Source organism: Maylandia zebra, linkage group LG7, assembly GCF_041146795.1.
Source record: "Maylandia zebra isolate NMK-2024a linkage group LG7, Mzebra_GT3a, whole genome shotgun sequence".
Taxonomy (NCBI): domain Eukaryota; kingdom Metazoa; phylum Chordata; class Actinopteri; order Cichliformes; family Cichlidae; genus Maylandia; species Maylandia zebra.
The window spans coordinates 16,473,315-16,495,390 of record NC_135173.1 but is presented as its reverse complement, the minus strand read 5'-3'; the positions used below and the strand labels follow the sequence as shown (position 1 = coordinate 16,495,390).

The 22,076-nt window shown below is 39.5% G+C and overlaps 2 protein-coding genes across 5 annotated transcripts; one reads left to right on the top strand and one right to left on the bottom strand.

Moving 5' to 3' along the window:
- Positions 1-2,146: 2,146 nt before the first annotated feature.
- On the bottom strand, positions 2,147-13,787 carry scamp5a (secretory carrier membrane protein 5a). Of its 3 annotated transcripts, none has more exons than XM_004567688.6 (7): positions 13,649-13,787; positions 9,718-9,796; positions 9,496-9,615; positions 8,241-8,397; positions 8,055-8,156; positions 6,848-6,965; positions 2,147-5,651 (listed from the first exon to the last, which is right to left on the bottom strand). In XM_004567688.6, exons 2-7 carry the CDS (start codon positions 9,722-9,724, stop codon positions 5,463-5,465), a joined length of 693 nt encoding a protein of 230 aa, XP_004567745.1. In that variant the 5' UTR covers positions 9,725-9,796; positions 13,649-13,787; the 3' UTR covers positions 2,147-5,462. The 3 variants fall into 3 exon arrangements, with proteins under 3 accessions (XP_004567745.1, XP_076742017.1, XP_004567744.1); XM_076885902.1 differs by lacking the exon at positions 13,649-13,787 and adding an exon at positions 10,843-10,862; XM_004567687.4 differs by lacking the exon at positions 13,649-13,787 and adding an exon at positions 10,642-10,830.
- Positions 12,932-18,996, top strand: parp16 (poly (ADP-ribose) polymerase family, member 16). Of its 2 annotated transcripts, none has more exons than XM_004567690.6 (7): positions 12,932-13,157; positions 13,839-14,035; positions 14,764-14,901; positions 14,985-15,191; positions 15,330-15,501; positions 17,324-17,468; positions 18,301-18,996. In XM_004567690.6, exons 2-7 carry the CDS (start codon positions 13,847-13,849, stop codon positions 18,434-18,436), a joined length of 987 nt encoding a protein of 328 aa, XP_004567747.1. In that variant the 5' UTR covers positions 12,932-13,157; positions 13,839-13,846; the 3' UTR covers positions 18,437-18,996. The 2 variants fall into 2 exon arrangements, with proteins under 2 accessions (XP_004567747.1, XP_004567746.1); XM_004567689.4 differs by lacking the exon at positions 12,932-13,157 and adding an exon at positions 13,193-13,374.
- The last annotated feature ends 3,080 nt before the right edge of the window (positions 18,997-22,076 follow it).

The window sequence follows — 22,076 nt, the reverse complement described above, 5'->3', positions numbered from 1 at the left end:
ACATTTTATTCAGTAGCAAATTTTTTAGTTTTTGTTTCTCTTGAATATCAAATATATTTCTCCATAATTTAAAGTTGATGATTAGGTGGCAGTTGTAATGTGTATTAAGTAATTTACACAATTTTATTATGTAGTTGCATATTTACAATGTAGTGTAATAATTTATGTACTTAAAAGAAAAATAGTTAAAATGAGGTAAAATCTACCGGCACATTCAGAGTAAGGTAACTCTTATCTGGTTTTATCTCAAGTGCAATAATTAGTAGTGATGTTAAAGTTTAGTTTCAGAGTTCCCTGGTTTTACATTATTCTTATTGCCAAGCGTGGAAAATGTATTCAAATACTTAAATATAACTAAAATTGTACAAATTGAATATTTGACTCAAAATTTGGCAAAGGTGTAAATAACTACATAAATACAAAACCTTTGGGAAATTGTTTCTGTTGCTTATTTAGCAAATATTTGTACTCAAGTGAGTTTACAAACATTACTACAAAGGATTGATATCCTTTAAGTCTGTAGTTTATTGGAATAATTGGGTAAATACTTAATCTCTTAGAGCTGTGTTTAGGAATCCATAAATTCTTTTTACACCTCCAGGAAATTAAGGAAACACTTAAAATATACATTGGCTCTTGATGAATGAAATATTCAAGATGAAAATCTTTACTGGTAAGCATGGATGCAGTATAAATTGTTGAGAATGAAATGATATAACGGTCAGTGTAAACCCTTTCAGCAGCTTGTTGAGGGCTGGATTCAAAACCACAAAAAGCAGAGTTAAAAATTCAAATTACAGGCTGATGCAGCTCATTTAGTACTCATTACTGTTTACAGCCCCCACTTGCATGTGCACTCCCAACATCTGGGAACACTCGTGAAGTGATGGTGGATGGTGTGCTGGGAATCTTCCCCCAGACTTGGATAAAGTCATGGATGTGCCTGGGGAACATGATGGGTGAGGCCACCATCAGATCCGAGGGTTTTAGCCTGGTACTGCTGGCTGGAACATGGAGGTTTATGGTATCCTTCAAGAATATGCCTTGAAGGATCATGCTGGATGATGTTGCTGGTAGCGTAATTTTGAACACGCTGTGTCCAGACCCTTTCACATCTGTCACATGTGCTCAGGGCTCACATGGCGCTTCACTGGCAGATCTCATTGTTTCTGACAAAACATTTACACGAGTAGCCTGCTGCAGGTCACTTTGGAGAGCTCCTCCTGTTCCTCCTCGCACAAAGGGGCTGGTCCTGCTGCCTGGTTGATGCCCTTCTCCATTTCTGTGCTGGACTGTGCAGGAAGACCCAGTAAATTTTCTTGTGACAGCATGCATGGATATGCAACCTGAATAGGCTGCAAGTACCATCTCATGCTACCAGCAGGGACGATGGCACTAGCAAAGAGCAAAGCTACAGAAATACGAGTCAGGGGGGATATGGAGAAAGCAATGGGCTTCCTCTTGTGTTTTTCTTTTATTGCCACCCTCATTAACCTGCTCTATTCCCTCTCTGATTTAAACTTAGTTGCTGATTGGCTGCTGATGGCAGGTTGAACAAATATAACAAATATAAACTGGGAGATTGTCTAGCATAGTGATCAGCATCTGGAATATTTATAATTAGAGCTATTTGTATCTATTAGAACCATTTTGTTATATTTTATAACTCTGTAATTTATTATAGGTTACTTAGTTACTACTCCACTACCACATCATTTCCAGTTGTAATAATCGGATACAGTGTGCTGAGGTATGAAATGAATGATATATACAAATGCCCCTGATTCATTTGGAGTATTCAAATCATCAACCTTCCTTAAAAATGAAGCATCCATAAAAGTGTTTATGAATTGTAATTTATGATGTAAAAAGAAACCACATCACTGTTCATCACCATGTTTAGGCTAAATTGGATTTTTTTTTTTTTTAGCGAGTTTTAACCTAGAAAAGAATCAAAATTCAATTATGTCGGAGGTGAGATGAATATTAGAATATTTAAGGTTTGTATTTGGACAGAAGAAATTGAAGGTCAGCTACTCGACACAGCTATTTACACCTAAAAGTCAATAGTTCATTTAAAAAAAAGTTACATTTTCCATATCTACAACTGTATAGTACCCGTATGCAAACTCATCACATAACAAAACAGGATGCAACAAGAACTATTTAATATCTATTAGGGTAAGACCAAATAATACAAAAGTAATACACAAAATGTTTTCCTCGTTCACTCGTGGAGACGCAGCCCCCTCAAACGACTTATTCGACTATTTAGGGCCTACTCAATTTGTTTGATCCATGGCAAATATTTACTGCACCTCAAGTAATTATATATTCATATATACTTATGATATAGTACATGTTAATACATTTTACACAACATACAGTACATGTGGGAATAAGATGGAAAATGGCTTTCAGAAGCTTTGATACAGTGGCATTAAGTGTATAAGCGGCTCCTGCTACACAATAACTACACAGCTGCAATTTCCATAAACACATGAATTGTGCCGTATGTACATATGGCGGAAAGTTTGGACTGATCCAAAGTTCACCAACTTACTACATACACAGGGAAAGTAGCTTATTTGTTCAACTTTGTGCAAAAAAATTCACATTTACGTTATAGAAATGGCCAGCTGTGCATTTACTAACAGATGAGCGGATGTATGGTACTTTTTACAGGGTTACACCTCCTTACTTCTGTGTGTGCATGTGCTGGTGAAAATGCTATGAAACTGTAAAATCATACAAGTGGTGTCCAACTCAAAAACAGGCTAGCTATTCATTTTATGACACTTTAGGTTGGGGTTGGTAACATTTTTCTTCCTGTATTTAAAGGCTGCACAACAGGACCCCAGCTGATTGTAATAACTCTACTGTTAGTATTGCTCCACTCTGAATGAAGTTTGCACCGATGCCAAGAGGAAAACCAGCGCAAATATTACTTACTTTTTTTTCCAAAAACAAAAAGTATAGTAAAAAAACAAAAAACAGAAAGACACAACAAATCATGTGCTTCACAAGCATCCACACGTCATTCAAATACACAGGAAAAAAGAGAGATAAACAAAACAACTAAAAGGTAGCACAACAAACAGCCTACTGGAAACCACGTCATCACAATCAGACAAGACGACTCACAGATTTTAAAGTAACGAGGATTCAGATAACTTCACTGTTTTAAATCTAATAGTGTTCGACTGTACGAACCATCTACTGTATGCTGAAGCTTTCAAAGACTCGAAGAAACCAGAACGACACAGTCTCTGACTGAACACATCAGGCCTCACCGGGGCTACGCACGAATGTCTTTTTGTGATATTTTACTCCATAAAGAAATAGCTGGATTGAATTTAATATTCTTTTTTTTTCTTTTATGTAGATTTCTTATTACACCAACTCATGGAATAACACCAACATCCACGAAATAACACACTAAGGCCTGAAATCCCGAATTTCAGAAACAAGGAGTCACTGAAGCATTTACACGTAGGGGTAAGCGGGAGAGTTTGCCAAAGGGAGAGTAAACATCCATCACTCCATACAATGTTATGACCACCTTACAACAATTATTACTATTACTTACCATAACCTGCAAGTGTTTTGGTTTTCTTTCACTTTGACCTTTATACTAACATCGATTTGGAATGTCTGACCAATAAACTCCAATCTTTAAATACTGCGTGTGCTTCACTTTAACATGAAAAAAAAAAATGAAATACTTGAACTAAACTCAGCCTGCTCAACATAAAACTAGTATGTAACGACAAAACCAAACATGGTCAATAGGGGCGATATAAGGAGACAAAAGCCCGACATGTTGAAGCTCTACAGGCTTTACAGGTAGAATTTAAAAACAGCTATTAGACTTTTCCTGAGAATGTAAATAAATCGACTTATACTGTCAAAAAGATCACCAAAACAAAAACTCCATATTTCTGTTTTTTAGAATATTCATTTTAGTCGGTTTAACTTTCTTTTTCAATCAAAAAAAAGGAAAGAAAAAAAGCAGAGAAAGATGATGAGTTTCTTTACTGGTATTTAAGCATAATTTTTAAAAAAAAACAACAACTCAAAAGGTTACTTAAAATGTACCATAACCTTTAAGAAATAGGTAGTTTGATCCAATTAATTTCTTGCTGTAAGTTAAAAAGCAACCCCTGTCACATCTGTATGTGAATATGAAATAGCTTTGGTCGCTAACAGATTGCTGCGGTTGCTAGTAGTTTGCAAGGAAGATGCTAACTTGTCTACAAAAACTGTCTAACTGCTATCTGAGCTGTGGTGAAACGGAAAACGTTAGCCTTTAAAATAAAAGTTGTGCCTCAGCGGTGCAGCCAACATGTTTCAAAAGGCAGAACGTTCCTGGTTAAGTTGCACTTTTTCAAGTTTTACTGCTGCTAGGTCAATAGTTAGCGAGCATTTGCATACAAGTCAGCATCTTCAATGCAAACTAAATTTGACCTGCTAGCAACCAAAGCAACCACAAGGGAGGTTTTTGGTGTTGCACCCTTTTTTTTTTTTTGAGTGATTTCACCTGGTGACTATTGGCAATATCCAGGAACCACTTGCTAGCCCGTTGGAGAGTACATATTTTCCCCTTGCGATCTGTGGATCTTTCACATCTGTGAGAAACAGCTTGCATGACTTTGTCAAAATGAAATAAAATCTGCCTCTAAGAGCTCTTAAGTGACATATAACGAGCTAGTCAGATTATTAGAGCTATACTGCTAGCTATAATTGCTAAGAAGATTTTAATATCCTTGGATAAAGCCAAACTATCTGTTTCAGCTTTAGTTTCTGGTCTTTTTGCTAATTCAAGCTAACTGGCTGCTAGCAAAGATTAATTTAATAATACCCTATATATAACCCTGAAGCAAGAGAGTGAATTAAGGTGTTTCCCAAGATGGTCAAACTATTCCTTTAATGGGAAATAAAAAATTCTTGACATTTGTATATAAGAATTTAGCCAAACAGCTAGTCCATTACATCAGCTGAGAAATAACTGTTTCAGCATTGGTGATCTTCAAGGCTAATAAAAGTAAAGACCCTTAACAATATAGCTGTTTCAGTCCCTTAAATATCACATTAAAGATCATTAGAAAATTTACAGAGTGACATTGGAGACCACCTACTCAAATAAACTGAAGATGCTCAGGGGACTGGGTCTACCTATTTTAGGCTATGTGTCTCTGTTGGAAAACAACACCGACCAGCTACAACTGAGCAGCATAAAACAACAGCAACATTTTTTGCTTTTTAAAATAACTGTTGATTTAAATGTGAACCGAGTAAAATAATGAAATCCCAGTACATTTGCACCAAAAACATGACTTTTACATTGTTCTGTTTGAGTTCAGCATTACAGTGTTATAATGACGGGCACCTAATTCTGAATTGTGTTCTTAATTGATCCCTTTTTAGTTCTCCCACTCAGCCGCCTGGCCTACTCCTCTGTCCTACATGGGTTCGTCGTAGTTGTAGGTGGGAGCTGCTGAGTACTGATTCTGCTGCATGGCGCCTTGAGCAGCCCCCATGGCGGCCTGCTGGGCTGCCTGCTGGACATGGGGGTTCTTCCAGGCACCCGTAGCCCACTCCTCCTGGGCTTTACCCAGGCTGCCACCACTGCCGCGGTAGAAGTTATGCACCTAAAAAAAGACAGAAAGGAGAAATGGGATTCAACATGAATTTTACTCTCTATCAAGTATGACTTTTACTTTTTTAAATTTGTAAAATTGACCAAATTACCATAAAGAAAAGGTGAATTTTATTATTTGTCTGTAGTGGCACCTCATTTTTTTGTGTCATGACCACATTATTGGCAACATTTACTTTCCAAAGAGCTGTTCCTAAGCAATTCTAGACCGAAAAAGATATATTTGAGACTTACACTCCCAATGCTTGTCATGTTTAAATAATGTTATACCTGCTGTAACGCAAGAAATTCCCAGCTTATAATACTAAATGATATCATCCTATATCTTAATGACGTTCTTAATGAAGTTGACGCACCTTGGGACCCGTTAACTTGGGATCCACAAAGTGAAGCAACTACCAATGAGAGCAAAGAATACCGCTGATTGATATATGAGGGTGTGGTGATAGATGGACAGCATTCCCATGGTAAGAAATTGCCACAATGACTTAGCAGGTATAGTTAAAACACTAGAATAATAGCCTTAAAGAAACAACAGATTCTAAAAGGTGGATGCTTCACACACATCTTTAATCCTGCAGCACAAACCAGTCACACCTTGACCAAAGCTTTAACGTTAGAACTCGGGATTAGCATCATCAACTTAGATGCCACCAATCATGAAATATGGTCACAATCCCCTCTTCTTTTCAAGAGTTGTGGCTTCAAATGTTTTTGCAGAACACTCTGATGTCATAGTGAAGTCAACCTTCGACATTTTGTATAGAAAACGTCATAATGTTATCCTATTAAACCTTACTGTAATATGTTGTCAAATACAGAGTTATAGAACCCCCCCCCCCCCAAACAAAACAAACAAAACAAAAACAAAAAAAACAGCCACAATAACCTCTGATCACCAAGTTCTAATAAGTACTTGGGCCCCTCATGGATTCCTTGCATTCACCAAAAAGGGATTTAAAAACAGCCTGAAATAAATAAATATCACCTCCAAAAATTTCTGTTGCTAGTGCAAATGGATCAAATGTCATGTTATCACTGCTTCCCTTTAAGTGGGAAACGGCGCTGGCATTATAATACAAGATAATTATTCAATGCTACTTGGACTGGATTGCTATCTTTCACTTGATAATACCAGCACTGATTGATCTAATAATTTCTGTGACCAGGTAGAAATCTGTCACTCACCTTTGAGAGGGCGATGAAGGATAAAACAGCCACTGCAGTGAACATGATGGTGGGAATCAGCATGACCACAGCTGAGCCAATGTTGGTGCTGAAGAAGGTGATGGTGGCCAGCCAACCGCTGAAGAAGAAGCACAGAAGAATCATCATATGCTCACAATACGCCATATTTAAATAATACATTAAGCTTGATAATTCTAGATAATTCTGATATTGGATTTTTAAGATTGATACCAAAATATTTAGAGACTATTGTTAGAAGCTGTGAATTACTAATCTATGCTGTGCCTAAAGCCTGATGTAGACTTCTGCAGAAAATCTACATCCTAACTTTACAACCAGAAACCCCTCTTAACCCTACATCGCAACCCTCCATGCCATTGAGCCAGCATATAGATACATTTCTTAAAAGCTGAATGTCAGGTTACAGTGTAGAGTTAAAAAGAGTTTTCAGTTACAACGAAAGCTACAGCATAGATTTCCTGCCGAAGAATAATTCAGGCATGATTCTGTTCGGATCAGCTGGTTGTTGTGTTTGTGGAGTTCAAAACAGCCTGATCAAAATGGAAGTTGTAGAGAGCCTTGTGCTGGACAAACTCTGTGTTTTCCTAAAGGGTGTCTCCTGGGGTTGCTGTAGTTCAGGAGGTATAGCAGGCCGTCTGCTAATGGTGGTTCGAACAAAAAGGATTTACAAGGGGTAAAAAACTGCTTGTATACCTGCTTTTTAATATTTCCCATTTCTCTTCAGTACATTAACGTTAAAGAGAGGTTGAGTATATTACAGTATACTTATGTGGTGGTGGAAAACCCAAACACTAACTCTAAACCTAGGTGATGGGAATATAGTTATTTCATTTATTAAATTATTTTCCCATATCTTGGCAATCAGGGAACAAAGAAAACAACCATGCATCAAAGTTAATCATATTTTATCACCAAAAAAATGATTTAAGAATTAGGAGTTAAAGTTTGATGGCTTAGACCTCAGAAGGATAATGAACCTCTTTAAAGCCTCATTGGTTTAGAAAAAAATTATTTTTTGAATGAAAGTGTATGCTTTAGATTAGATTACAAAGTATACCCCTTGATTCAGGTGCTTCTAGAATCATCTTTAACAACAATATAAGACAAGAAATAAACTCTATACATGCCAGTTAATTTCCATTTCATCTGTACACATTACTTTTAATAAACCAGTACAAACTCTTACCACACTCCCCAGCCTGGAATGCCAACAGTCTGGATAATACTGATCACCACCTGGGCCATGAAGACGAAGAAGAAAGCCATGAAGTTGAATGAGCTGTCTGTCCTGCGTGGAGAGACTAATCGTCAGAAACGATCTGATTCAGCGGAACAGCAGGAAGAAGTGTAACTCAGAGGGAAACACGCTTACTTCAAGGCCTTGTAGATGGGCCTGAACCAGCACACGTAGGAACAAGGGGTGAAGAGGATGAGCCACAGGATAGCCATGCCAAAGTTGGTAGCTCCACCGCCTCCACACATCCATGCCAGGCAACCAATCAGATTAACAGCTAGCGTGGCACTATGCACTATCAGCGTCACAGAGAGGAAGAATGACAAAAACATAAAAGAGTGAGGAAACAAACAAACAAACAAAAAAAACGCTACAGCAAACACCCCGCAGGCTCCATCATTACTCATAACTCAGCAGGATTTAATCACTATGAAGACCAACAACTACACACTGCCATATTTCCAGTTCTACATTCAAGACTTAAACTACAATAATAAAATATGATATAGAGGTGCATTTTATTCAGCACACCATTTCCACCCAACATAACATATACTCTAAACTCTTTTCACCAGACTTACATTTTTGCTTTAAATAGCAGCACCTATGTGATAATGAAAAACATACCATAATACTCATGTGACTGTAATTATGTACAAATTATGTTCTTCATTAATGAGTTAAGAGTTAGTGGATCTCAGATAATAGTGGGGAATAAACAAAGAGCATAAATGTTTTTGGAAATTATTCCTATCGTTCACTATAAAACTGTACAATAACTCCTCTTTCTGTGACAGGTGACACCTGTCAAGCCTAAGATTGCACACACATACTTCTGTATTATATTCTAAGAGTTATAGCATACATTAGAGGTGAATGGAACAATCCAAGTATCAATACTATCAAATATTGGTATTGGATTGTAACTTTGTTTCACGATGTACCATTTTTCATTTTGTACCCCACTGATTTGTGTAAATAAATTATTTTCTTGGGAAATTAAAAAAATATAGCTGAAGTCCTCATTTTCTGCCCGTGGGACCTCAATTGGGCTTCAGATTTGTAAACAGTTTGTCAGTCAAATCACAAACCACAAAGTAAATCTGTGAGCTAAATCATTTTCGAACTTTACCCCTCAAAATAAAAACCACGGTAAAATGAAAACGGTGGTTATCTGGCTCTGTGACATAATGTGAGACCGGCCAATCTAGTTTCCCAGCTGCACGGAGTGTTTGCACTCTTTAGTTCTCATAATATTTTGGGTAAAACAAAGCAGCCCGGCATGAGGAGGAAGAGAAGTAGACAGGTTAACGGGTTACAGCTAGATGCATGCAAATACCGACTGCTTCCAAATGCAAAGAAAATAAAAAGCATTTCCTGCAGGTACACTCACAGATCCAGAGGTAGTAGAGCCTCTTGCACATAGTGCGGTGTTGGTCTGGGATCTCGTTGAAGTCTTGGTAAAAACATGGCTTAAGGGGGATGAAGCGAGGAAGGGGAGGGAAGTTGTTTTCTAGGACACAGAGACATGATTCAGTGCTTCACATCAAGAAGAAATCAAGTCAAGAGAGGTGCATGAGCTTTTATTCAACCTTTATAAAAGGGGGAAGCTCACCTGCCATGATTCACTGCTTTCTGCCACTTGTAAACCAGGCACACAGAGTTCTTCAATCTCAGCTCCCTTGAAAAGCAAACTGCAGAAAAGGAGAGAAGTGCATGATTAAGTGCAACATCACTTACTATCCCGGCCCTGCTTGTAAGCAACAGGCCACAATCACTGCAATAGGAGTCTTTGACATCCTGACACGATTTGGAGAGAGGAGGTACCCATGGTGGTACCCAGCCTCCAGAGGAGCATCAGATAGACTGAGATGAACCTGTTTTCTTGGTCACATATTTTAGCGGTGTAATGCGCGCTCCAGGACACAGTGTGGCCTTGTCGTGATCTCGAATGCATATCCTTTGGGATTCAAAATAGGCGTTTGAAAGGCCTATTGAGCTTAAAGGCTGGATTATATAGACGTTACTCTCTGTTTATCGCGTTCTCCTTGCTAAGCAGGCCATAATCAACTACCTTCCATATTTAACTGTGTTAGAAAATCATATTTGTAGCGCACGTCATGGTGGACGCATGGTGTATTGAAGGGCATCTTTCTGGCACAGATAAACCAATCTATGCCACGAAAATGCTGTCTGGCTGAAGTTGCTTTTATTCATTGTGAATCGCCGGCTGTCTTAGACGTGTATTTCGTTCGGCTGGCGGCAGTGATGCTGCAGTGGGGTAGTGCATTGAGATTACAGGCGATGGAGAAGCGTCCTTCAGCCTGCGCGACAGGCTGCTGCATCGGGGCTCTTGTTCATCATCCGGACGTCGAGCAAGTCGAGCACAAACTCCTCGCAGTAAACAGCCCGGCCTACAAATTTCGAGGTTTTACCGAAGCTAGAATCCGCTAAAATAAAATAAAATAAAATAAAAAAAATCCAATATTTTCCCTCCCTCTCTAGCTGGAGACCAATGAATGAAAATGCGATGTCCTACCTCCGGTTCAGTCCGTGAATGTCGCTAGAATACCTCCGTCCGTTTAAATTGCATCCTACGATTTCATCTGTATTAAAATACAGTGGCCGAAACAGCTAGATCTGGCGCTAATCACACGAAAATGTCGCGTATTTCCTCAAATGATGGGGTTGGGAGTAAGAGGCGGGCACGTGACGTATGGTCTTTTCATTACGTACATACCGGCCCCCTCCTCGACGCTGGGTTGTGCCCGGCCGGGTAGGACCAGGGCCCTGGAAAAACAATGGATTTGTTGCTGACCTGACCTGACCAATCACAAAGGAGAAATATTTTAGCTCTTAACCAATAGGTTGACAGTGTTAAAAATCAGAGGAGGCATTACACAACCTGACCTGATTGGCTGCCTGTTATCAGCTACTTCCATAATAAAGATACCGCTTTACTAGTAGTATAAATACATTTCAATGTACAACTCTTTTCCCAGTAGTGGTAGTAGTAGTAGTAGTAGTTTTTAATATATATACAAGTGCAATAAAAGAAAACAAAATAAAACAAAACAAAATAAATAAAAACACACTTGATAAGTAGAATTACTTTTTTTGTAATTTTGCATCTGTACACCAAGATAATGGATTTCAATTCAATTGATTCAGGAACTTTTTATATGTACCCCCTATTTTCAGAGGGTCGAAACATGTACAATTATACAACAAGTTATTTGATGATTAGATGAGGTCTGTTCCCTCGTTATTCCGTGCATTTAGTAGCAGTGCACTGACATGCTCAATACGAAGTCTAAAAAGATGTCGCTGCAAGCAAAGGAGACACTCATTAAACAGCTGGCAAATCCTCTCAAGGGAGGAAGTGCAGCATTTGGTTATAAATTCTAGACTTCGGGCACCAGCTGCAAAATATTTTCATCCAAAAACAATAGTATTATAGTACCTTTACCTGAGGTACAACAAGTTAATATGGACTGGATCAATTCTCTTGTGCTTTTCTCCTATGCTTGACTACAAATTTGCTTCACAGTAAGTTAAGTTTATTCCAAAGAAACCACATAATCAGCATGGCTGAAATTGCTGTGTGCAATTAAAATACTTATCAAGCTGAAAAGATACTAAGGAGTAGTAAATTATTTATAAATGACTTATTGATCACTTTTATACCAGGCTGCGAAACAATTCCCTCATGTGACTTGATTAGTATTATTAGAAACTGAGAAACCATAAGCAACCAAGGGATTTCTTTTATTCAAAGTACATATTCTGCTAACTTGAACAGGGGTTTCAAACTTAAATGCGCTGTGGGCCACTGCTGGCACTGTCATCTCATGTGAGGACCATTTTAGTGTTCAAGTAGTACAAAAAACAAACAAACAAGAAAACACCCACAAATATTTCTGAGTTTAGTGTTTGTTGTATAAAAATCTACGGAAAGACCAAAAGACAGTAGTCTATTCCACAGGAAATGTTTGGTTTTCTTGAAGGAATTGGTCTGGTAGATTATTTAATTCTATTTAAGAGTAATTGATGGATATAACATGTCTTTGAAAACAGATTTGAAGGAAGGGAAACAGAAAGAAAAGGCTGAGGTATGCCCAACTACACAAGAACTGGACTGTAGAACAGTGGCAACAGGTCAGGAGAGAGAGGTATAGCAGACAGCCACCTGGAAAACACAGTGGTGTTTGGGATCTTCGCAAATTGATGGAATAATGAACACAAAAAATACCATCAGATTTTGATCCACCACATATTACCATCTGGAAAACATGTGATTCAAATCAAACAGTGGATCACTATTAGTCATAGACTGGCCTTCCCAGCGCCTGGACCTCATCATTACTGAAGCAGTGTGGGAAGATCTTGAGAAAGAGTGGAACAAAAGGCAGCGAACATTCAAAAAAGACCTCTGAATGCCCTTCAAGAAACCTGGAGAACTATTTCTGAAGTCTGCTTAAAGAAATGATAAGAAAGCTTATCAAAGAGCGTTCAGGGTGTGGTGAAAAACTGATATGTTTATATCAAATATTGACTTTCAAACGTATTAGAATGGTCCAAAATCTTTTTTTTCTGTACTTCAATGTACTGTATGTTTGCATATATCTCACTAAATCGGTGTGCCTAATAAAATACAAAGATATGAATGGCCTAAGACTGTCTATCGTGCCACCCCAGCAGCTGAAGCACTGTTTAGTTGCTACTGTCAAACATTAGATGGCTCTCTGAAACATCGGTACAGTTGGTCTCATGAATCCTGCCTTCGCGTGCCCTGTGCAATGTTAGACTCCAGGTAGAATAAACGTTTTAAAACAGCAGACCGAATACACATTGGCGTTTATGCGGAAATTAATTTTGTGCTCCGTCTTTGTCTCAGACTGCCTCGATAGCACGGCTCACACGCTTTCTCAGCTGCACATCTGTCTGATGTGTTTCGTATACGGTTTCCAAAAGGCAGAACTGTGCTTGAACGCAGCAGTGCCTGAAGCTAACGCTAGCTTTCCCTTCAGTGCTATGAGTTAAGCAAGACTGAAGGTAAGGGCAAAAATTATATTTCTAAACAAGGTCTGTCAAATTTAACTCATACGAGTGCCACAGTGATGTATTCCCAATACATACGGGGACCTGCAGTAGTCCGACAAGGCTTTATTTAGTGAAGAGCGGCAGTTATGCTCTCTTGTAGTGGCTCAGCTAATGTTAGCTACTCAGACGTCGCTTTCTTTGCATAATATTAGTAACCAAATACAGAAAGGTAAGACTAACATTACAAATCAGCATTAGTAACTATAATTGAACTGTCATTTTTGTCCTAATATTGACTTTATAAAGATTGTATTAAACCAAAACAATCTAACTTAGCAAAAGCTAAAGTATGTAATTGTTCCAGTAGATGAGCTGAATTTAGCTAGTGTCCTAGTTTAGCAAACCAAGGGTGAGGTGTAATGTCAGCGTTTGCATCCCAAGCAGAACATCTTTCAAAGTAAAAGAAAAAAGGCAGCGAGATGCCACACTGCCACAATACTCACCAAAAAGCTAAATGTTAAATTATAGCATCCTCTTTGATGTGAGGATTTGAGTGAAATAAACTACAAGAGCCTTGATAGTTGAAATATTTCAATGTGTGAGGATTAAAAACTTAGTCATTATTGACTGCAGACTTGCATAAAGCGGAAACCTAGACCTTGGCCGTGTGCTATCTTATCTCTTTGTACACAGTGCTGGGAATGCAGCCACCGCTGCCACCTGAAGCAGTCAGAGAGCTGGTGTGCTCTTGCCTGCAAAGAGACCCCGTAGCAGCAGACCTGCGATGCAGCCTCTTCGTTGCTGCCACTCAGAACTACAAGAGAGACTCTTTGCTTAGACCATTCCCTCCTCGTTACTTAAGTGGTGACAATAAGGAGTTTGAGGAGTTGGTGAGTGCTAAAGTGATTGTCAAAACCTCTTGAAGATCCTAGATTATAGTCACTGGTAGCCTATGCTTGCCTAAGTGCTCCTCAGTTTAATCATACAAGCTTTAACCAGCCTCAGGGGTAGGGTCAAGATCACCAAACCAACAGCAGCAGCGCCTCTGTAGTTCAGCCATATATTCATTCACTCAGGTGACTGATCAGAATGATCACCAAGCCTATGGACAGAGGTATCCTAGCACAAGGACACTCATTAACATGAAAAGTGATACAGAGCTTTACATGGCAACTAGAAAAAATAACATACATGCACACATCTACACAAAAGGGGAAGACAGAGGGATGGCAGACTCAACAGTAGAACATAAAATGTAGCTACTTCAGAAAAATTCCCAGCAAGTAATCGGTATCAACTCTCAAATCCACTACCACTCATATAGGCTGACCTATGATCCTGTGTTGAATGAGTGGGAAGAAACAAGAATTGTTTATTTTCAGTTGCGATATGGTCTGCTAAGATAATTGAGAGAACTGATCAAATGTAACATGATATATATCCACTCGGTGGCAGTGATGTGCTGTTAATGGTAGCTTCATGCCAATTATTACTCATAGATGAATTTGTGATCATTTCATGTCTTTGGTGTCTTCTCACTTTGAGAGACGTGTGTAAAAGAGACATTTGAATCTGTTTGTGGTAATATGATAAAAGAAAGGAGTTTTTCCTTCTCCAGCTGGCAGATGTGAACTCGTTGCCTGGTGTGAGAGAGCTGGTGAGACTACGACCTGGAGAAGCAGATCATCATTTGGCCCTCGCACACTGGATTCTGTCTTCAAAGAGCTTTGCTGTAAAGACACTACAGAAGGAAGAGGTATGTTACAGGCATAGAGAGATAAACCACAAACTTGCACAGCTTTCTTCTTTGCTCAAGCGTGTTTCTCCGATCTTCACTAGTACGCCAAACTCTGCAGCCTGACGGAAAATGAAGGGATGTCTGCACCCGTGCCAGACTTCCTCTTTGAGCTGGAGTACTCTGATCAGATGAACGCGAGGTTTGAGAGGACGAGGGAAGGACGAGATGTTTTCTATGCTTTCCACGGGAGCCGCTTGGAGAACTTTCATTCGATTATTCACAACGGCCTACACTGTCACCTCAACAAGGTCAGTGTACCGAAACCTTATTTAAAAAATTGTTTTTTTACAGATCATGAGGAGCAAGGCAAGTTTAAGAGGATGCTGAAGGGCTGGAGTGTAAATCAGAGTGATACATTGGGCTTACATGGACATTTTTCATTGCAGAACTCGGTGTTTGGAGAGGGGACCTACCTCACTAGTGACCTCAGTATGGCTGTCCTCTACAGTCCCCACAGCAGCGGCTGGAGAGAAAGCATTCTAGGTCCACTGCTGAGCTGTGTCGCCTTGTGTGAAGTCATTGATCATCCAGATGTTAAATGCCAGGTGAAGAAAAAAGGTATGTTTAACAGTCGGGTAAAAGCAGTATGTCTTCAACATGGATTCCAAAGCTATGAGGAGGCAACAAAAAAGTGACAGTTTATGAAAACACCTGAGCTGTCAACAATTAGCAATAAGACATATGGAGTAAAGAGGTCAAAAATGTGTGCATTTGTACATATATGACGGGTCACAGTTTTTAAATAAGAGTGAATCAGAGAGACTGGGAAGAGAAAAGGAACAGAGCAAATAATGGGAGACATAATTCGGTGGAGTGAGCAGAACCAGAGCAGAAATGGGCGAGGGACTTGATGGGTGAGTGATGTTAGATAGGGATAACTTCGAATGACACGTCATGTAACAAGGCTGTAACAGAATTAGTATTTGTTGTTTGATACTTGAGTCGTGATACTTCACATAGCAGATAATAATACCTAACGATCAGCCAGCATAAGATGGAGAAAGAGAAAGGTGATGGGGATCTGGGTGGTGCTGATGGGACCAAAACAGCTGTGGGTACCAAGCCTGCACTAATGATCATGTAGACGATGCACAGTGATGTTTTTAAGTCTCTTTGCTTGCATAAGATCCACCAAGGCTCCTGTGCTAACTTGGTTAAAACAAGGTACTTTTATTGCTTAAATACCTATATACACTTCCATCCATCCATCCATTTTCTTCCGCTTATCTGGGGTCGGGTCGTGGAGGCGGCAGCCCAAGCAGAGAAGCCCAGACCTCCCTCTCCCCAGCCACCTCCTCCAGCTTGTCCAGAGGAACACCAAGGCGTTCCCAGGCCAGCCGAGGGATATAATCTCTCCAGTGTGTCCTGGGTCTGCCCTGGGGCCTCTTCCCAGTGGGACATGCCCAGGACACCTCACCCAGGAGGCGCCCAGGAGGCATCCTTGTCAGATGCCCGAACCACCTCAACTGGCTCCTTTCAATGTGGAGGAGCAGCGGCTCTACTCTAAGCCCCTCCCGAATGGCCGAACTTATCAACCTATGTCTAAGGGAGAGGCCAGCCACCCTTCAGAGGAAGCCCATATCCACCTCTTGTATTCGCGATCTCGTTCTTTCGGTCACTACCCACAGCTCGTGACCATAGGTGAGGGTAGGGACGTAGATCAACTGGTAAATTGAGAGCTTCGCTTTTACACTCAGCTCTCTCTTCACCACAACAGACCAGTACACTGCACCAATCCGTCTGTCGATCTACCGCTTCCTTCTCCCGTCACTCATGAACAAGACCAAACTCCTCCAACTTGGGGCAGGAACCTGTCCCTGACCCGGAGTACACTTTTTCCATTTACTCTAACTTAGCCCTCAAAACACTTACAAGTCACTTTCATTCATTCACACACACATTAATGCACTGCTTTATTCTCTTGTCTTTTAAGCACTTTTTACCTCTTACAAACACTCACGTGGATGCACTTTGTCCAGTATCTTGGACAGGGACACTTGGACCAGCCCACTGGAGTATGCATGCAATCTGCTCTCCTGATTCACAGCTGACCTCCACTTATCAGGAAGAGTGAGGACTTAATGTCCAGACAGGCTAGAGTTAGGGAAACAGAAAAATTCACTGTTGCCAAAAATACCAATTCAGGGAGTCACAAAGTACTGCAGAGAGTACTCGTGGCAGCGATAATGCTCTTATATGATGTAATATGACACGTTGTGGGTAAAAACAAAGTGGCCTACACTTTGTCTTGAATTTATTTCGGACCTTTATGCCTCTCAAAACACTCAGTAACTGCATAAATCTTTCCAGGAATGTTCTACCTGCTTATTGCTCTTTAAATCAGAACCTATTAAAGCCTTCCGCTCATTTTTCATTTCAGATTCTGAAGTTGTAGACCGCCAGCGCTCGAGGGCAAAGAACAGTGAAGGAGGGGATGTACCACATAAATACTTTGTAGTCACCAATAATCAGCTTTTACGAGTCAAGTACCTGCTTGTTTACTCTCAGCAGAGGCACCTGTCCAGGTAAGACTTTTCTGGGACAAATGATGCAGTTTGCTTTTGTGTACTGGTGAATAGGCAACATTAGACCTAAAAATGCTTTCATACAGAACAGGATTGGCTGACAAATCAGAAATTCAATGTGAAAGTTGTGGAAAGGTCACATTTATTTGAATGTCCTCCAGCACGCAGTCTCAGTAATCTGATTACAGCCCACTAAGAGCAAAGAAGAGAAGCAGAATACAATTTTTTAAACTTGTTTTTATCTATTTTACTCATTCATTTACTAATTCAGATTAAATAAAAGAGAGTATAGTGTTGAGTAGAGATAACTTTCCTTTGAAGAGTATCTGGGCTTGGCCTTAGAGTGAACTTCAGTGTAGAGCTGCTACTCCTCCAGTTGATGTGGTGGATGCTTCCTGGGTGCCTCCTATGTGAGGTGTTTCAGGCATGTCTACCCAGGAGGCGATCCCAGGATGGACCCAGGACATTCTGGCAGTATTTTTTCTATTGGCTGTCTTGGGAATGCCACAGAGCTAGAGGAGGTGGCTGGACCAGGAGTGGTGTAGGCATCTCTTCTTAAACCCAGAGCTGGATGGACGCGAGTAGCCACTTGAAATAAAATAAAATAAAATAAAACAGGGTCCAGATCCAAGGTGTACTTTACCTCTTGCCCAATGTCAGATTGGCTCCAGCTCCGCTGTGACCCTCATTTAATGAGTGGTTAAGAGAACTGACAGATAAATAATCAATAGCATGAAAGAAAATGAAAATGTTTACTTGTTTTCATCCCGAGGTTTGATAGCTCGCTCTTCTGTGCTGATGGTCACCGTGCTTTTCTGTTTTTCTTCCTCAGACATTCCCGCAGCCGCTCGTGGCTCCTCAGACACCATTTTGCCATCATGATGAGTCTCTACCTTCTGCTGCTTGTATTCATCGGTGCCTTAAACTCCAACACCTTTGTATCCTTTTGGAACAGACTATTCAGGTGAAACGACAACAGGACACATGGCATGGATGTTTCTAATCCACAGTGCCTTCCTGCCAAGATGTTGGCTGAAGGCATGAGAAGAAGAGTTTTATGCACCTTTCTACTGTTTTCTCTTATAGTTCTTTGCTTTGTTTGCAATATGTAATGTAATATAGTCATCATTACTGTAAGTGCAAGATAACATATCGTTTCAGATGGGAATCTTGTTATATATTGATTTTAATGAAATCTGTATGAAGATCTTTGTTGATTTTAAGACAATTGCAGTGTTGCTCCTTGAGTTTGAATGATTCAGTAAATAATCAGTTTTATAGTTAATCTCTGTTACTGTGTTGTTTCAGTCCTCCGAGGACACAACGATGGAGATCATCCTGTTTAAATAATCAGTGTGTTTTGATTTTCTCTCTCTGGTTTGATGTGCAGCGAACTCCTCGTTAACTGAGCCATTATTATCACTAATCAGTTTTTCTGGCCTTAATGATAAACTGAAATTCCACTTTTAAATTCTTAAGATTGTCATTGTCTGTATTTTGGAAATTAATAAATTGGGATGTTTTTAAATCTTTTGTTTTTAAGTGTAGATCAAATATAGTGGTTTTTATTTTAATGTATACATTCGGTTTTGGGGACTGCGGCGTTGTAGTATGGATCAGTAGATATTCAGGGTTGTCATCTAAAACCACTGATCTCTGAATCATCAAAACATAAAAAAAAAGGTACCTAACTCGTGGAATGACAGTTTCATGTCTACAGTAGCTAAAAACTTGGAATCTTTCGATATATGTTCTTAAAAATTTGAGGAAACTGGAGATGTGGATGACAAAAGAAGAAGTGGCAGACCTAAAAAACAAACAAACAAACCCTCTAATGCAGATGAACAGTATCTGAGAGTCATGTCCTTAAGAAATATGAAACAATTCCAGCAAAGACCAGACACAGGATCTGAGAGATGCAACTGGCCCTTCAGCTGATCCATCTACTGTTCATTGAAGCCTGATCAGAAATACTCTCAGTGGAAGGTTGGCTGTCATGAGGCCATTCTGAAGGAAGGAAAATGGGGACGTTAAATTACACAAGAGGTGGACTGAAAATCAGCGGCTTGGTTCAAATCATTGTCAGTATGTATGGAGGTCAGTAGAAAGGTACAACCGTGAGTTTCAGCTATCTGTAAGACACGGCAGCGGCTCTGTCACGGCTGCATTTCAGCCAGTGTTGTTGGAGGTCTTGTTAAAATTTCTAAATTGAAACCAGATTTGATCCACCATCTGGAGTGTGTCTCATTTCTTCAGCATGACATCGATCACAAACGCAGTGCCACTGCAGTAACAGCGCACCTGGATAGAAAAACGTACAATAAAGCACTATCAGTCATGGACTGAGCTAACTATAAAGGTGGCCCAGGAAATAATGACTTTTATTCCCTGTGTCTTGGTGCTGTACATCTATGTATTTTTGCACATTTTGATAAATGATTGCACTTATGTCCCATATTGATAACAAAATATAAAAAAGTGAGGGGTGGCTCAAAATCTTTCACAGTGCACATGCTTTTTTTTCCATACAGCATAAAAAAAGTGTTAAAGCATCAGGTTAAAATGAATTTGAAATACTAACATCTCTAATGTAAACAGTGTTTACAGTGCGAGGCACCTCTTTCGAACAGTGCGTCGTTTCTATTGTTCTCAGCTTTTCGTGTTGCATTCAAACATGGGTTACCTCTAACAGGGGCAAATTTATTACTGCTGGCACACAGACAGTCCTCTTTTAACTGTGGTACTTTATCAGTAAGAAAAAAGTGAGAGTGATATATGGGTTTGATAACACAGGCGGCCTGCTTTGGTGACCGATCCTGTTTTCCTAATAGATACCCGATGTGCTGATGTGTGTGTATTAACAGCCCGAGAAACGCGCAAAAGAGAATTTTTTTGTTTGGTTTTGTGGAGCAACGATGTAAAGCAAGACTTTAGCTTAAATCAGGGTTCTCATTAAGAAATGAAGACAACCAGGAGAACACTTTGTGTCAATAAATAATTTCATTTACTCATAAATAACCGATGGCACAGTGCTTTCAGTCTTAGTTTTCGTTTCCTCAGGTGTACTTGTTATGCTGCACAAATCTCTGTACTTTAATTAAACATCAGATATTATTCCGATGTCTCATTACGTCACGGATGCAGCTTACTAACAAGTTTGAAAGAAGATGAAAGACATTGCAGGCCATTGTTTTGGTTTAAAAACCATTCCCGTCTTGCGAAATCCTTCAGATAAACTGCTTCTGTTCATCAGAAATGGCTCACATTTGAAGGCCACAGAACAAACTGCCCATTGTTGGTCCACACTTTATTCCCTTTATGTACAGGCTTCATTATTGCTGCCTCATAAACTGTCTGTTATTCAATAACCATCAACTGTGAGGGGGGCAGCAGCCGTAGAGGGAGCTCAACTTGTTTATCAGGAAAAAACTCCCAAAATGAGAAGCAATCAGAAGAAAGGGAATCTGTATTATTCCACTAAATGTTTGTGCCTCACACTTTGTTTTCTTCATAAAAAAAATTCATGCATTAACAATTTAATATTTCCCTGTAAAAGACGTGTATTGTGCAGGACTGAACTTGAGGCAGGTCTGCAGTCAGGTATGATGTTTGTTATCTTTGCCAACATTTGCTCCAAAACTCCAAAACCCTCACTTACATTCATTGCCTACTTCATTAGGTATACTTGTTCAGCTGCTCGTTAACACCAATATCTAATCAGCCAATCACATGACACCAACCACATGGAGCAGGTTGTCTTTACCCTGCTTGGTCAAGATGACCTGCTAAAGTTCAAATCAAGCGTTAGAAGGAGGAAGTGAATTTGCTCTGAGTATCTCAGCGCTCATATGGTGGGGTCAAAATTTGGCATAAACTGCACAAATGAATCATGAATCCATCCTGAGTTGGATCAACAGTTGAAGCTGGTGGTGATTTGATGTTTTCTCAGCACACTTTGAGCATTTTTAAATGCCATAGCGTACCAGGTACTCCTGCTGCTCATGTCCATCCCTTTATAATCACAGTGCACCAATCTCCTGATGGCTCTTTCCAACATAATAAAGCTCCATTTCAGAAACCTCACATCATCTCAAACTGCTTAAGAGCATGACAATGAGTTCAGGAATAATTGCAGCATCTTGTCAAATCTGTGCTATAAATAATTAAATTGGTATTAACTAAAAGTGGGTCCAAAGCAGTATTAGTATAGTGTACCTAATAAAGTGGCTGGTCAGTATATTTTATGGCAGTAGACTGACTGATACAGATCTATCACATGTTTGTGGGCTCTTTTTATGCAGTGGATTTACTGGTCTGGCCAAAAACTGCAGGTTGTTTGTAAAGTATTGTGTTAGTTTGTGTTTTATAAATAATGTGTTTACTGCATTTGTATTTTATAGCTGAAACTGTAAGAATATGGATTAGAATATTCAATCACTGGTAATGATATCCAGTAATTTGAGATCTAATTAAATAATTGACACACAGGTGACAGAGAGAATCTGACATATGTTTACTTAGCAGGTAGGTTTTCATGTTGTGGTACATGAATTAAACACTTATGGTGACACACAAGTTCATATAAGATACAAGAAAACACGTAAAAAC

Excerpts from the sequence above, each read along its gene's own strand:
- parp16 (XM_004567689.4), top strand. The coding sequence starts at position 13,317 with ATGTTAGCTACTCAGACGTCGCTTTCTTTGCATAATATTAGTAACCAA. Across the intron at positions 14,036-14,763 it reads ATAAGGAGTTTGAGGAGTTG|CTGGCAGATGTGAACTCGTT; the intron begins GTGAGTGCTAAA and ends TTCCTTCTCCAG. Across the intron at positions 17,469-18,300 it reads CAGCAGAGGCACCTGTCCAG|ACATTCCCGCAGCCGCTCGT; the intron begins GTAAGACTTTTC and ends TTTCTTCCTCAG.
- scamp5a (XM_004567688.6), bottom strand. Across the intron at positions 8,398-9,495 it reads GCTCTACTACCTCTGGATCT|TGCATAGTGCCACGCTAGCT; the intron begins GTGAGTGTACCT and ends TGACGCTGATAG. Across the intron at positions 6,966-8,054 it reads ATTCCAGGCTGGGGAGTGTG|CGGTTGGCTGGCCACCATCA; the intron begins GTAAGAGTTTGT and ends CTTCTTCTTCAG.